The 16320-nt window shown below is 44.2% G+C and overlaps 1 protein-coding gene across 2 annotated transcripts in view; it reads left to right on the top strand.

Moving 5' to 3' along the window:
• Positions 1-8528, top strand: part of LOC147427435 (uncharacterized) — a 78727-nt gene extending 70199 nt beyond the window's left edge. For both annotated transcript variants that reach the window (XM_086496971.1, XM_086496972.1), the window contains exon 3: positions 7474-8528. In XM_086496971.1, the coding sequence (XP_086353097.1) occupies positions 7474-8260 (787 nt within the window). In that variant the 3' untranslated portion in view covers positions 8261-8528. The remainder of the gene's footprint in view (positions 1-7473) is intronic.
• Positions 8529-16320: the final 7792 nt, after the last annotated feature.

Raw genomic sequence — 16320 nt, 5'->3', positions numbered from 1 at the left:
GCTGAAATCTGCGGGCTGAAATGGAAAACACTGGCTGAATTGAAGGGATGATGAGGATCTGCGAGGCTATGGGCTGATCTGCAAGTGTTGATGGCTGAAAACCAAAACACCGGCTGCCTTGCTGATCTAGAATGCTGAAAACTGAAAACGCTAGATGGATCTGGAATTGAAAACGCTAGGTGGATCTGGAGCTGAAAACACCAGAGGTTCTTGAGGGCTGAAATAGCTGGGCTCTTTGCCAGTCTGTTGAGGAGAAGCATTGCAAGTTGGATAACTTCTTTTGCTGCCTCTTCTGCTTGTGAATAGCGTCCCAGTTGCCAAAAAATGGGTCGAGCATGCTCCCCTACAGCCCCACGACCTTGGAAATTGGCGTAAATAAATAAATAAAATAATTAAATGCTTGTAATTGAACTGTCCCAAAAATGCCATGGAAATTTGGGTGTACTGGCTTGAAAAATGCAAATGTTGGGTGCTATTGGGTTGTGCAATAAGAGGTATGCAACTACTCTTTAGTGCCTGGACATGCACGGCTTGCACACAGGCTCACAAGGGTACCATAAGTTATAACACTTCCTAGGCTAACCTGAACCCTTGAACTCAGATAGCTTGTTTACATGCACATAGGGTAGATGTGCACGTGAAAGACACCTGATGGGGTCCCAACCAAGCCTCTCAAGGGCCCCCACACCGTTGCGAATGTGGTATTTGCTTTAGATTGAGTAAATGAAATGTACACCCAATACAATACCTCAAGTGCAAACTCTACAGACTCGCATGACAACAATCACCACGGTAACTCCTCAAGACGAGGCACCTCCAGGGCTGATTTGATGCACCTTTGGATCCTTTTTGATGTGGGATTGCGGATGGCCACCAAGGATAGATCTGGGGCTGAATTGCGCTCCTGATGTGAGAGGAATGAAGGGCTGAAAGCTGGCTGCAACAACGCAGATCTTCAACGAAAAACGTAGCAGATTTGTCTCGTAAAGCAAGGCTGAAAAACATAGATCTTGATGACGACGATGATGGGCACCAATGGAGCACTCGATGCCGGCGAGGAAATGGCGAATGGCCCAGGGGAGACTCGATGGGCTGCCGAAGAACCGGAGTGCAACGAGACCAAATGCAACCCAATCAGGCGAGGAAAGGGCTGAAAATTGAAAACGCTGGCTGATTTGCAAGGCTCAAGCTGGCGCAAGGGCTGAAATCTGCAAATGCTGGGGACGCTTGCCAAAAACGGCAGGCTTGATCTTGAGATGCAAAAACGCTAGTTTGATCTGCAGCTTGTGCTAGCGCTAGGCTCCTCTCTGCAACTTCCTTTTGCACTTATGCCAAATGAGGGATCTCTTGCTCCCTTTATAGGTGAGGTATAGGCCTTGTGAATTTATTTAGGTTTGTTGGGTCTAAAGGCCCTTTGGCCACCCTTGTATACTTGTATACATTATCTTATGCTTTGGGTGTGAACCAATACCCTCATAACAATAAAATATGGCATTAGTAAGTGTGACGAATAGCACACGCTAACACTCTCTCTCTCTCTCTCTCTCTCTCTCTCTCTCTCTCTCTCTCTCTCTCTCTCCCATCATTGTTTGCAGCAAAACTCTTGCAAGCGCCTCCTACAAACTGGTATCAAAGCCTTGCTTCGTGCACATCTCCGCCGGGAAGCAGCAACAGTTATTTTCTCTCTCTTCCATTTCAGCCCTCCCTCTCTCTCTCTGTACGATTTTCAGCACAGCCTACAGCTTCTTGATGAAGCTTTGAAACTGTGGGGGTCTCGTTTCGCGATACAGCAGGGAGTAGCAGGCAAAATTAATCACAGAAGAAAGGGGGATTCTACAGGTGGCTGAAATTTGAGTAATTTCACAGCATTTTTGATGCTTTACAGGTGTAAATTGCATTTAGAGGTTGAGGAAAATTGGGGCTTTTGCTGAAATTGCAAAAAATTGCAGAAATTTCAGCGTCAGAATTTGAGGCTTTTGCTGAAATTTCATTACTTTGCAGACATTTGTGTATGTATTGCAATTTGTGGACAATTTGAGCAGAGAATTTGAGGTTTATTCTTGAGTTTTTCAAGAAATTACGTGAAAACGCAAGTTTATACGCATCGAAAAGCTTATGTGGCGCACATTTATGTATTTCACATGCGGGATGCTCGCCATCGAGTTGATGTATTGCTGAAAATACATTTTGCAGCAACTTTTAATCCATTTCCAGATTTGAGGTTGATGCATATGCATTTTGGTTATACTGCTGAAGTGGTAGTATTCATGCAAGGATTGTATTTCCTATTTGTGTGCTGAAATTTCAGCTTCTACTACTGAAATTTATCCTTCTTTACTGCTACACACTCATAGTAAAGTGCCAGTAACACAATATTACTAACCCTTGCTCTTGTACACTGAGTATTGTGAAACCGGCGCGTGGTGGGGCTGTAGGCTTTACTTCAAACCTTGATTTAGCTTTCACCCATTATTAGTCGTTTATTCTACCTGTGCTATAATGACACAAAAGAGGGGAATGGGATACAGATGCTAGAATGCATCTGTATGCGAGTCAGACACTAGATTGGCCCCTAAATAGGCGCCCCTTTCGGTATTTCTTTATTCTTTGAGAGGGTAAATTTACAAAGTAGAGTCCTGGGAATCCTTTGTCTATATCCAACTAGATACCACTTGATTTGGCCAAATTTCGGCAGCATAACAGCCCCAAAACTTGCGCGAAACCAATTCCCCTGTTGGAACTCACTTCCACTGGCATCAACCCTTTGATTCCAACTCAAAAAGAGCAATTACAGCTCGCTGGAATTTCTGGTTTTTCACTTGTTTTGAGCCCCAACACTTCCCAAGTGTTCTCTGACAATTGGGCACTGTTCCCAATGCATCTAGCATCCATACGGCTGCAAAACAGTAAATTTCAGACCGCTGTATTTTTTGGTTAGGACCTGTTTTTGACCTAATTTCAGCTGTCAACTGTCCCTGCAGTGTTCCCAATGCCTTGGACTATGTGTCCCTTGATTGTGGTATGATTCCGAGCACAAAACAGTCCCAAAACAGCCCAAAATCAGGAATAAAACAGTGCTGATTTTTGTGTGTTTACTTGAGAGGTTATCACCCTCTCGTTTCCCTGCTTTGGAGTAGCAGTTAGCTACTCATGTTCCTGTTCAGGGAGGCTCTTGCCTCAGCAATAGAGCATCAAACCACAAGACTGTACATGGTCAATCTGATGAGCCCACTAGAGGGGCATAACCATAAAGAATAGGGGAGAGAGAGAGCAGTGAGAGGTGTGCAGGTCATGACATCCCGCACCTCACTGTACATAGAGGGTAAGCCAACACTCCATTGAAGCTCTCCCACCTGTGACAGCACTCAAAAACGAGCTCCCAGCTGAAAATCACGTTTTTGCCTTCTCTTTAAGTAGTAAACTAGCCTCAGAGTGCCAAGTGTCACTCATTTGTGCATTTTCCCGCTTTAGACCCTCGGGTCTAAAAATATCTCACCTGCAGCCTCTGTTGACTTGGCCACAGAGTAACAAAATGATCCCCATGTCAAACTGCACATAATGACGCGAAGACATTTTGCCGTCCAAAAATAGCATTCCCTAAAATTTAGGAGTTTTTGCCATTACATTCTTCTAGGTCATGTGACCCTCTTTGTACATTGTAGCCACACCCAGAACTGAAATGTAGCCTATGTAGCAAAGGATTCCGCTTTGGCTGGCCAATGACCCCACTTTGGCTAACCATAGTCCTTGTCCAACCTTAGTGCTCTTTAGCCCTCAGGCCTGGACTCTCTCTGAATAGTTCCACACTGGCTATGCAATGTAGGGCAGTTAGATTTCCAGAGGGGTGTTTCCAAAAGGTAAAACAAACGAAATTCCCCAAAGAAAGAGAAAATGAACAAAAATGGAATTGCCACTAGCTGGTGACAGTATTGAGCCTGTAAGAGGCTAAAATCTCAGTTTTTAGCATGTTGTCAAAAAAATACAGTAGTGAATTTTCGAGTCTTTTTGCACCAAAATGGCCTCTAATGCGTCTACAAGTAGTGAGTCGAAGTCTTTTCTTGAAATCAAAAGGTTTGATGGTTTTGGCTTTGACTTGTGGAAAGATAGAATGCAGGGAATCCTATTCCTGAAAGATTGCGACGATGCACGTTTGGAAGTGAAACCTGTAGCTTTGTGAGATGAAGATTGGGCTAGACTTAACAAGAAAGCAATTGCTTACATCAAGATGGCGGTGTCTGATGATGTGCTCACAGACATTAAGTGTCTTGACACTGAATATGCTATCTGGAAGAAACTGACAGATACGTATGAGAACACAACTCCTGCGAATCAAGTGCATCTTATGCGAAAGCTTGTAAACATGGAGTTGGATGAGTCCAAGCCTGCATCTGAACACTTGAGTGCTTTCACAGGTGTCTTGTGTCACAAAGTGATGACGTGGCTATCGAGAGCAAAAACCCTAACTTCTGTCAAAAACCCTAAAACCTGCAAACCCTAATTTTTGGAAACCCTAATCCTAACTGTTGGCTGAACCCTAATTTGGCAACAGATATGCCACGTGACAGCAGTACGGATTTCCGGATTTTACGGCGCTGATTTTCAGCCTTCCAAGCGACGCAATTTTGTTGCTTTCCTCCACGCAAATTGCCAAGGAGAGAGAGAGAGAAGATGATTTGCTTTATTTTAATAAAAACCCTCTTGTGAGAGAGAGAGAGAAATTTTGCTTTTGGATTCTGAAGCTTTTGGGGCTCTGCTTTTGGCATCCCTTGTAAACTTTAAATAAGCGGAGAGGGTTCTCACTTTGCAGAGCATCCGGACGTAGAGTCTGGGAGTGAAACCCTAACTGCTTTCTTGTACTTTGACATTGGGGCCAATAACAAGCAACGCTTTTAGGGGAAAAAAAGAGAACACTAGGCAGCGTAGGACTTTCTCTCCCCCCATACGATTGCTAGCTATGGGACATAATGCTTGCCTTCTTGGAGTGCGTTTTGGCACGGAGCTTCGTAAGATTCCGAATCTCCCGCACATAGACTGGATTCTCGATGAAATCTTACAAGAGAATTCCTCTTCACATGGAAGTGTTCATGATTCCAGATTCTCCTGCTCAAAGTTGGAAGTGATAATTATTCCAAATTCCCCGACTCTAGAGCGCGAACTTATTCCAGAGGCACTTTTCTCTCTCAGAGCACCCATCCCAGATCTTGTTCTCGAACTAGAACGTGCACCTCGAGTTCCTTTTGAGACGTAACCATGCCGACATCACACGATGGAGAAGGTCAATCTGAGGATGCCCTTGCTCTTATCAAGGAGCAAATGGCAGCACTTTCCACAAGCCTCACCTCAATCAACGCTCACCTAGAGCAGATGCAAATGCAAAACTCATCACGGATTGATCATACTACTTCTCCACCATCTTCTTCCGAAGCTTCAGTGGACGAACAAAACGAACCTGATCCAACTGATGAGGTAGACAATCGCGAACTTCAATTACTTTACAAAATTTTTAATGCTGCTCAGAAGAAGAAGCTATTCGCAAAGCATTCGAACCTGCCAATGCGGATTTTCATGTCTGGTTCTCTCTTCACTGTTTGAGCTAGACAGGTTCCTTGGCCTACGCTATCAGAGAGTTCGAGAGATTAACTCTAGAGATAGAGAATCTCAGCCCTTGTGTTGGGCGTGAACCAACCCTGAAGGACAATGTGCACAAATACAACCTACCACCTTTGATGCCGCAATTGCCTATGTGGAGCGTCTTGGCGATAATCGGCGCCTTACATGGAATTTTCTCCCTGGTGATCGATCTTCAAATAGCGCTCGCTTTTCATAGCGTGATCGGCGTTCCAATACTTAGCAAGGCTCTTCCTCAAATGCTTCTTCGACTTCAAAGAAGGATGGATTATGTACAATTTGTGGTGGTGACCATGGATGGTATCAATGTCCAAAGAGACCAAATCCGTCTAATTTGAAAAGAAATTCCTTTGCAGAAACATCATCAAGTTCGGAGCAATCAGATTCTGCTAAAGATAAAGGAAAATACGCAGTCAATACAATTCGTGTCTCAACGGATACGACTATTCTTATGAAGCATGCTCAATGTGATTCTTCAGTTTTGGAGCCTCTTTCAAAGCAAGTTTTGAGCCTTCTTGGAACTCTCAATGGTTGCTCCATTAACGTTTTGGTGGATAGTGGATGCTGTAATAATTTCGTCAGCATTAAGATAGTTCGATAGCTTGGCTTACCAACGAAGAAGACATCTCACTTATATGATGTGGAATTAGCAGATGGATCAATATTAACTTGTGATGAGACAGTTCGACAGTTGCAATTCAATATTCAGAATTATGGAGATCAACTGGATTTCAAAGTCATGGCTCTATCTTATTACGACATGATCCTTGGTCAACATTGGTTATTCCAATATGATCCAACTATTAGCTTTCGAAGACATACTATCAATTTGTTCAAAGATGGACATCAACTGGTTTTACATGGGGTTTATCATGCGGAACGAGTGATTCAAGCCTCACTTGTACAAGTCAAACAGCATGATACAATGGATTATGAAGCGAATATGATCTCCCATGTGGATGCAAAAATTATTGTTGATGGAAATTCATTAACTTCTCCTGAATCAATTGAGGAAGACAAAGATAATGACATAGTTGCAGATTTTGAGTCAAAAGATGATTATGCTTTCTTTGATTCTTTGCTAGATGATGATATGCCAATTGCAAGTCGTGAAGCAATAGTTTTTGAAGATGATTCGGAAGAACTTTGGGATTCGTTATTGAAAGATGATTGGAGTCTCAATCCAAAATCCTCTCCAGTGATTAGCAAAGATGAAGTTAACCCCTTCGAAGAATGCCTTGAGAATATTTCCTCTTCACCAAATATTTCACAATTATTGGAAGATTTTTGAACCAGACGTCTTATATCACGTGAAGGATTTTGAAGATTAATCCCTTGTTGCAGTCAACCTGATTAAGCCAGATTCTTCAAAAAAGTATTTGATTAATGCAATGACATGGGATTTAGCAGTCAAAGCAAAAAGGTTTCGCAAGAAGCAATCTTTTTGTGCTCAAGAGGTTGCGGTTGATCTTGTTAATGGTCTCTGTCATCTCTTCTTTGCACTTCTGAATGGCATCCTCTAAGGGGTCAGCTTTGTCACTCTGTTTCTTCATGCCTGATAGCCACCGAAAGCAAGAGGGGGGGAGGGGTCACATCCACTTACATTCTTTTGAGAGGGGGGGGGGGAGCTGAGGGTGGCGGGAGGGAGCAGGGCTGAGAGGGGCGCGGGTGAGGGTGGCGGGGCAGGGGGAAGGGTGAGCTGAGGGTGGCATGAGGGGTGTGTGCTGAGGGGGCTGGGCTGAGAGGGGCGCGAGGGGGCTGAGAGAGAGAGAGAGAGAGAGAGAGAGAGAGAGAGAGAGAGAGAGAGAGAGAGTGATTTTACCCATAGTTTTTTCGTGTCTCCAGGTTGCCAAAAAGCAATGCAAAGTTTTTGGCCGGCCCGCTGCAGCTTTCTCAGAGGGAGAAAAGGCCATTCTCATCAGCTATGAGCCTTTTAAGGGGTTATTATGGGCTCTCATCACCGACACAACACGCTTCTTGCACAGTGGACGGGATGGAATTGACATCCTATCGTGCAGAAGGTGAGGACTGTTCTGAGGATGAACCATTGTCCCCCATGACACCACCTTCAACTTCATGGAGTGACAGGAGGCTCGTGGACAATGGCAAGACAGCTGCAAATGTCAGTGCTGAAAGAGCAATGTCAAGGCTAAGTCACGAGTTTACCCCTGAATCAGCATCGGTTCCCAAGGTTGGTTTAGGTGCTGTTGACAGGAGTAGCGAGCCATCAGTACGTAGGAGATCGAAGATGGAAGGAAATAGCCCTCTGATTGGTGCCTCTGAGATTGACTTAAGGCAAGACACAGCTCCTGTTGAGGAACAAATACAAAGCTCTTATGGTCTTCCACATGGGCCTGACAGTCTTGGTGCTAAAGCTACTGGATTTCTCAAGTCTTTGGACGGAGCTTTGGCCACGGTAAAGAGTAAGGACGAGTCTGTCTCTCGAGTGATAAAATCGATGAGCACTTCCAACTTGCAAGATCAAGCAAGCATGCAGGCGAACTTATCAAGCACCAAGTATGGAAATAAGATTGACATGAAGGCTGGGAATCATGTTCAAGGCATATCCAGATCTTTGTTTGAAGGGCTTTCTAAACCTGCTCTTCCTCGTTACAAAGAAGCTTTGGATTGAGGTATTCTTTGGTTGATGTGCAATCAATGTTTATGCTTGTTGCTCATCAATAGCAAGAAGCCTTTAGGTTGCTTGCTTTCATGGCAAGCTCAAGGCCTGACGCCCACGCCCAATGTTTAGAAGGCAGATTGACATAGATCCCAGCAATGGTGTTCCAAGCGACATCCATTCGTTTATGTGAAGGGCCGTACAAACCTGCTCTTCGTTGTCACAGAGATGCTTTGTATTGATGTATATTGTGTGATTAATGAAAGTCGGTGGTTATACAGATTTTTTCTTCAAAGAAAAACGCCTTCAGCTTATGCATTTCTGTGTGTGGGTGTATGTGTGCTGCTGATTATTTATGATGACGGGTTTGGGTTGTGCTGCTCCATGCTTGTGTCCTCAAACAATGATTGAAATTTTGAATGCAAGTACAAATAAGCTCTCTCTCTCTCTCTCTCTCTCTCTCTCAATTGGAAGATAAATTGAATATAAATATATTACCTCGTAATTCAAATCCAACAACTCCTGCTTATTACTCTAATGACATGGTAACCTAAGAGTGATTTCAGTAGACTTTGGCTCTCGTTGCTCCCTCATGACCTACCACATGTAACTCTCTCTCTCTCTCTCTCTCTCTCTCTCTCTCTCTCTCTCTCTCTCTCTGTGCAATAAACATCACTAAGCATCATTGTATTCATGCTCCCAAAGCAAAAATATCAGCCAGACAAGGGAAACATGGAGAGGAAGAGAATAACAAGGACTCCAAAGTAAAGAGTGCTGTTTTTTGTCACAAATAGAGCCGATACTAAAGACTTTTTTTTGCAAGGCAGTGGGATGCATGTTGATATTCGGAAAGGTGATTTACTGGAGAAAAATAGACATAAGATCCAGGTCAGTACATCATGTCTAGTGCAGTGCACTACTCAAAGCGAAAGAACCGTTTGCGGGTATGTTGTCTGTTGGACTGCACTTGTTGGAGGGTATGTCCACCATCAACATGAAAAGCAAGCAGGTATTTGAAGATTGGCATGTTGGTGTGTAACTATTTCAACAAGATGCATGGTCACATTGGCGTTGTAAATCCAAAAAAATAAAAAGGAACCCATATGAGGCCTCGGCCGTCGATTGCGTGAAACCATACAAGAAACCCCCTATCCACGGACCCCACAGCACTAACCCAACCCCAGGTCCACTGCATTTAGAACTGAATTTTGCATTTTCAATTGAAAAAATTGTACTACCCAGTGAGATGTGTGGACACTAGTGCTGCTTCTTAAGGTTATGCTCCCTGCTTATCATGTCTTATTGATGGGTGACTAATCAACTTTTGATTTCATTTGACTAATCAACTTTTGATTTGATGCATGCCTTTCTTTTTGGTTGGATTGGAGCCATTGAATTCCACTTTCCCACATGGTGCATTGGTGCCTATCTCTGCCTCCTATTCTCCGTCCACAACCTTTTTTGCCTTGATAATTTTGATAGAAATTCTTAAATAAGCCAGAGAGAGGACACATGATGGACTCAAGCCAAAACAATTGCGGCAAAGCTTGAGTTTTGACCATACATCGTGCCATTTTCGTAAGTAACATGTTTTTCCTCTTAGCAACACCATATTGTTGAGGCGTATAACGCACTATACATTGGTGTTTTATCCCACGACTAGCCAAAAATGCATTAAATTCATGAGACATATACTCCCTCCCTCGATCAGAACGGAGGGTGCCCATAGTACATTTCATGACATTTTCAACCATAGCCAGAAATTTCTCTGCAATGGGAAGATAGGTTAGCCCTAGCGTGATGGGCGTATATACAATGCACGGGGAAAAAACCTCCTAGTGAGGGAAAAAATTCCCCGGCGGTCCTCAGTGTGAACGAATTTTTTCCCTCACTAGGAGGTTTTTTCCCCCGTGCATTGTAGTGATGTGTTCACACACATCACTACCACATGTATATGGTCCCCACAGTGGGTGCCTTTGGTGAGTTTCACATGGTATTACTAGCTTTGGAGCATTTTAGCAATCCATCGACGCAACGTAGTCGCCTCATTTCTTCGAGTGGATCTCCCTTGCTTGCTCTTGGAGCATCCTCTAAAGTTGGCATGGAGGCATGTGTGGACCCTACGCTAGCTTCAGAGCTTGGTCCTTTCGTGATGGGATCTCGTGGAAAGGATGCTTCCTTAGCGTGTCTGGAACTAGATATCGTGGAGGCATCATTGCAAAGACCTGCTTCAACGACATCGATCTTCTCTCACGTACTCAATTGCTTGAGCATTTATTGCGACACCCTTGTGTCATTGAGGCCCAAACAGCTATTGAGATCCGTAGCCCAAGGACCCGTTAAGCTACGACGACAATTGTAGATAGTGTCAGATGCTCTTACATTGCACTATCTCGGCGGGGATCGAGGGATGCACTTGTAGCTCGTTGCGCACACTTACCGCAGTGATGGAAACTAAATCCATCACATGTATTTCTTGGGCCACTTCTCGTGTGTTGTGTATTCATCGGCCCACCTTGCATGCCGGACGTCTCAAGAGACAACGACTTGATTTGGGGCAGAGGAGCTTTGGTCATTGCTTGCTCCACGATGCTCACACATTCTAGATTCACGCATGAGAGAGCTCATAGGACAATTTTAAGAGGAGAATTGCCGCACCTTGCTAGACTTCAAAAAGGTGATTCAACATAGGATTGGCCGCAAGCAATACATAGAGCATAGTGCTATGATTCTAGAGAGTACACATAGTCAACTCTTTCATGCATTCCAGGATGCCCACCCCGAGATTAGCATTGGTCAACACTCCTTCAAGGCTTGCAAGCCTTGGTACATGCAATTCATGCGTGAGAGAGAGACATTTTGTTTCAGATACCATGTACAGTTTTAGATGATGTATGATGTGTTCTGCTCTCTTCCAGGGCGTGTTGAAGAGGTCTCAACGGGAACACGTGACTTCATTTACTCTTTATTGTGTGAGCGTGTAGATGGGACCTCCTACCATCAGATGTTGTGTGTGGAGGGAAAGTGATGGTGATGCGGGTGCGATAGTTACATGGCAATAGTATGACTACCAGACATACACAAGGCTTCGAGTTGACACATATCGTAGCTTGCAGCTTACATCTCATAGCGCAGCACGTCCCTTCTTCATCCAAGCTTTTAGGTCTCTTGTGTATCCATATGTGCAACATGTGCATCGCACAAAGTGGCAGGATCATCGGTTTTGTGCTTTCCTTGATGCCTTTCCTATTGGCACTGCGGTCTCTTTTGTGGATTTTGCAGAGAACTACATCTTTGCCCCACAGTAGGAGATCCAGTCCAGATATTACTTCTTTAAGAAGGTACAACTGATAATAGCTAGATAAATTAACATTCGCTTTGCATTTTTAGCCACATGATGTAATTGCATTGTTTTCGTTTACTCTAAGCTTTTTAAATGTTGTTGAAGGTGGTGATCCTCGTCCATATATCTAATCATCATGCAAAGGCGGAAGTTGATGGAGCGGAGAGCTCTGAGGACTCGCGAGTAATTAGGTGCAAGTAACATTTCTACATCAGGGACGATCGCTCCCACAGTGCACAATTTGCGACACATTGTTTCCAGTAGCATGATCTTTTCCTTTGTGAGTGCCACATCTCATTCTCTTGTCGCTATATTTGGTCGGATAGTTGTGGTGTAAAATTCAAAAGTGCACGTCAGTTCTCTTAATTGTACAGATGGCACCATAGTATACCTTGTATTTGGAGCTTCTTTGAGTCGGGGCATGGGAAGGGAGAGCACGATGGTGCAGGCGCTTGTGTAATGCATGCTCTTCATCAATATCAGCTTCGACATGACAATGGCTGATTTAGAGATGCTAGAAAAGTTGTGGAGTGGTGCTCACAGCACATGGCATGTGACTCATCTTCAGGCAGTGGACACTCAATGAGGAGGTTCTTTTGGTGTGTGGATAGTCAGGATATTGATCTCACCAACTGGGAGTGTGACGCTGTAGTAGCAGGTACACACCAGTTGCATAGCATTTGGAGCACCACAACTAGGGATCCCTCCATCTTTACTAGGTGCTACTCATGCTTCTGCGATGCCTATGTACATGGTGAGTGGACATATTGCACCATGATAGAGTGGGATGACAGGTGGACACTATATCCTCTTTCACCATCACAGGGTATGATCACATCAAGTAGATCCATTGATAGCTAGGCACCCAGTTCTCAGGATGATGTTGATACTCTCACAGATTCCTTCGCAGAGCGAGATGATTTTGCAGTTTTTGCTAAGGAAGGGAATGCAGAGTGAGTTGACCACTATATTCTTAGGTGTACCAAGGCAAAGTCTGTGCTTCAGGAATCCATAGTGGATGATTATGGTGAGGCATATGATGCTCACAATATAGTTGTTTCAAGGCACTATTTCTAGCAGGTCTATGGACGTGGGTGTTACATCCATTTTGTAGAGTATGAGTGGCCGAAGGTGGCCATACACTACTACCATCTTGTCCTTGCCGTGAAGCTAAGGCTAGAGAGGATTTTCAGCAGGAAGAAAGGGAACGCCCCTTGCTGGCATTTGGGTCTAGATGAGCATGAGAGCATCATGGAGATAGTCCGTAGTAGTGCAAGAGCTACAAATCTTGCGGATGATACTGGAATTGTTTCTGGAGATGATAGCTGTGATGATGAGTGCTAGCGATGACCCCTTCATTCGTCCTATTTATCATTCCACCTTTTGTTTCTTTCGGTCATTTCTATTCTTGTATACTTTAGTTCATGGATGTTCTATAGTATAGTGTTGTACTTTCCCTTGTTCATGTGTGGTTCATTCCCAAATTTATCATTCATACGTTGTTATTTTAGGTTTAGCATTAATCTACTTTCGTTAACGGTTCATGGTCTTCCGTTGCCGTCTTGACCGTCATTAGCGGGACGAACGTCAATTTGTTGTTGTTGAGCTGCTCTACACTTTTGAGACTGCAAAGTTTCATGGCCATCCATTGCCGTCTTGTCGGTCTAGGGTGAAAGAATCTTCATTTTTTTGCCTTTGGGCTAGCCAAGGTCCCAATGACCAAAAGTTAGTGATTGTGCCGCCCTAGGCGGCCAAGACGGATTGTGATGCCCATGAAACGTTGCAGGGGTGGGGATTACTATGATTATCCACCCTTGTAAAGCTTCATGGCTATCCATTGTGGTCTCATTGATCCAGGGTGATACAATTGCCAACTTTTTGGCTTTGGGCTTGCCAAGGCCCAATGGCCAAAAGTTTGTGATTATACTGTCCTAGACCGTCGAGACGGATTGCGATGCCCATGAAACTTTAGAGGGGTAGGGATTAAAGTGCTTCCCCCACCTCCACAAAGTTTCATGGCCATCCATTCCTGTCTCATTGGTCCATGGTGGCACAATCACTAATTTTTTTGGTTTTGGACTCGCCAAGGTCGAATGACCAAAAGGTGGCGATTATACTACCCTAGACTGTCGAGACGGATTGCGATGCCCATAAAAATTTGCAAGGGTAGGTATTAATGTGCTTCTCCTACTCATGCAAAGTTTCATGGCCATCCACGCCCATATCATTGATCCAAGGTGGCACAATCACCAATTTTTTGGCTTTGGGTTCGCGAAGGACCCAATGGCCAAAAGTAGGTGATTATGCTGGTCTAGCCTATCGAGACGGATTGTGATGCCAATGAAACTTTGCAAGGATGGGGATTAGTGTACTTCCTCCACCCCCATAAAGTTTCATGGCCATCCATTTCCGTCTCGTCGGTCTAGGCTAGCACAATCACCAATTTTTTGGCTTTGGGCTCACCAAAGGCCAAATGGACACAAGTTGACGATTGTGCAGCCCTACACCGTCAAGATCGATTGTGATGCCAATGAAACTTTACAAGGGTGGGAATAAGTGAGATTTCCCTTCCCCCACAAAGTTTCATGGCCATCCATTGTCGTCTCGTCAGTCCAAGGTGGTTCAATCGCCATTTTTTGGCTTTAAGCTTGCCAAATGCCAGATGACCAAAAGTTGGCGATTGTGTAACCATATACCGTCAAGCTGGATTGTGATGCCCATGAAACTTTGCAGGGGGGAGGGATTTGAATTCTTCCCTTACCCCCACAAAGTTTCATAGCCATCCAATCCCGTCTCGTCAAGGGTGGCGCAATCGTCAATTTTTTTAGCTTTGGGCTTGCCAAGGGCACAATGGATAGAAGTTGGCGATTATGCCACCCTAGTCCATTGAGACGGATTGTGATGCCAATGAGACTTTGCAAAAGTGATGATTAGTGTGTCTCCCTTGCTCACACAAAGTTTCATGGACATCTATTGCCGTTTCGTTGGTTGAGACTGACACAATCTCCAATTTTTTGGCTTTGGGCTTGCCAAGGGCCCAACGGCAAAAAGTTGGTGATTGTGCAGCTCTAGACCATTGACATGGATCGAGATGTCCATGAAACTTTGTAGGGGTAGGGATTAGTGTGCTTTCCCTACCCTCACGAAGTTTTTGGTGGAAATGGGATCGTGCTAGCTAGGGTGGATGAAAGAGAAATATAATGCAAGTGTGTGAGTGTGTGTAAGCAAGATTATCACTCAAGTGAATTAGGTTCTAAGATAGATTAGCTTGGATTCATAAACACAATCTTGAGTATTGACTAAGCTTAGCACATGCTCACCATAGACAAGCATGTAGCGCAAACTTGGACTGTGTTGTTTATTCATGAATGTGAGCTTTAAGTAGCTCTACAACTTGAAACCATTACATGTGGGATAATTCCCCCTCTTTCCTCCTTCACTTAGACTCTAGGAAAAAACCCACACTTTACAATCCTCCCCTTGGGATTTGGACTAAGACAAAATACTGAAGATGCAATATCCACACAAGATGATAAGTTGGTATCCACACAGGATGGTAAAATCCACACAGGTTGACAAAATTCACATAGGATATCCACAAAGGAAACTAAAAGTTCTCCTCTATAAGTAGAGCGGCGGCAATCTTAAAAGTATGTCATCATAGAAGACAAGGTTGTCCTCGCCCTCGTCTTCTTCTTCATCCTCTATCATGTGAGCTGATCCTTTGATGGGTCTCTTCCCTTCGTAGCTTCTGTTGTTGCTTTTATTATTACTGATTTCTCCACTGCTACTGCCTCCATTTGAGTAGCATTGAGAAGGAGGATGTCCCTTCTTTCCACATTTCTTGCATTTGTTTGTGTAGCAATCTTTCGCTACGTGTCCCATTCATAACACTTTCTCCTAGAGTTGTCGATGGTGAATATCTTCCCCTTGAGGATGACGTGACAAAATCCCCTCCTGATGATGTTAATGAATCTTTTTGCTTTCTTTCTTTTGAGTTGATGAGACAACTTGGAAAGGTGAAGCCGGTTCTTTTTCTTCAAGAATGGTGACTAAGTGGTCATAAGAGGGTGGAAGTGCGCTTAAAAGTACGGCCACTTTGTCATGCTCTCTCTCTCTCTCTCTCTCTCACACACACACACACACACACACACACACACACACACACACACACACACACACACACACATACACATTGTCTGCATTAGAATAATCCCCCCCCCCCCCCCCCCCCCCCCCCCCCCCCCCCCCCCCCCCCCACACACACACACACACACAGACAATGTGTGTGTGTGTGTGTGAGAGAGAGAGAGAGAGAGAGAGAGAGAGAGAAGTCAGATTCTGTACGCGCATGTGTGTGTAAGAGACACATTTTGTGCGTGTGTATGTAGAGTGAGTGTTCGAAGCCAACCTCCTGGGAGAGAATGTGCATATGCGGCACGTCATTGTGTGTCAGAGTATCTAATGTCGCTCTATTGGGGGCCCCTCTACGAATTGCGATGATGGTAACCTTCAACTAGAACATGATTTAAAGATGAACTCGATCTTTCGAGATCCAGTTTTGCCCTACATTTAAACACAAATATAAATTTTTTATTTTCATTTACTTAACTTGACGAGTTATGTGGCATGCCACGAAACACGTCAAGTCAGTGTCCACGTAACTCATCGAGTTGCATGGCAGGCCACGTAACGTAATTCACCAAGTTATGTGCCATCCAAATAGTCA

Source organism: Adiantum capillus-veneris, chromosome 23 (genome assembly GCF_014529385.1).
Source record: "Adiantum capillus-veneris isolate H3 chromosome 23, ASM1452938v2, whole genome shotgun sequence".
Taxonomy (NCBI): Eukaryota; Viridiplantae; Streptophyta; class Polypodiopsida; order Polypodiales; family Pteridaceae; genus Adiantum; species Adiantum capillus-veneris.
Note: the sequence above shows the minus strand (reverse complement) of the source record. Positions and strands in the feature narration are given on the sequence as shown.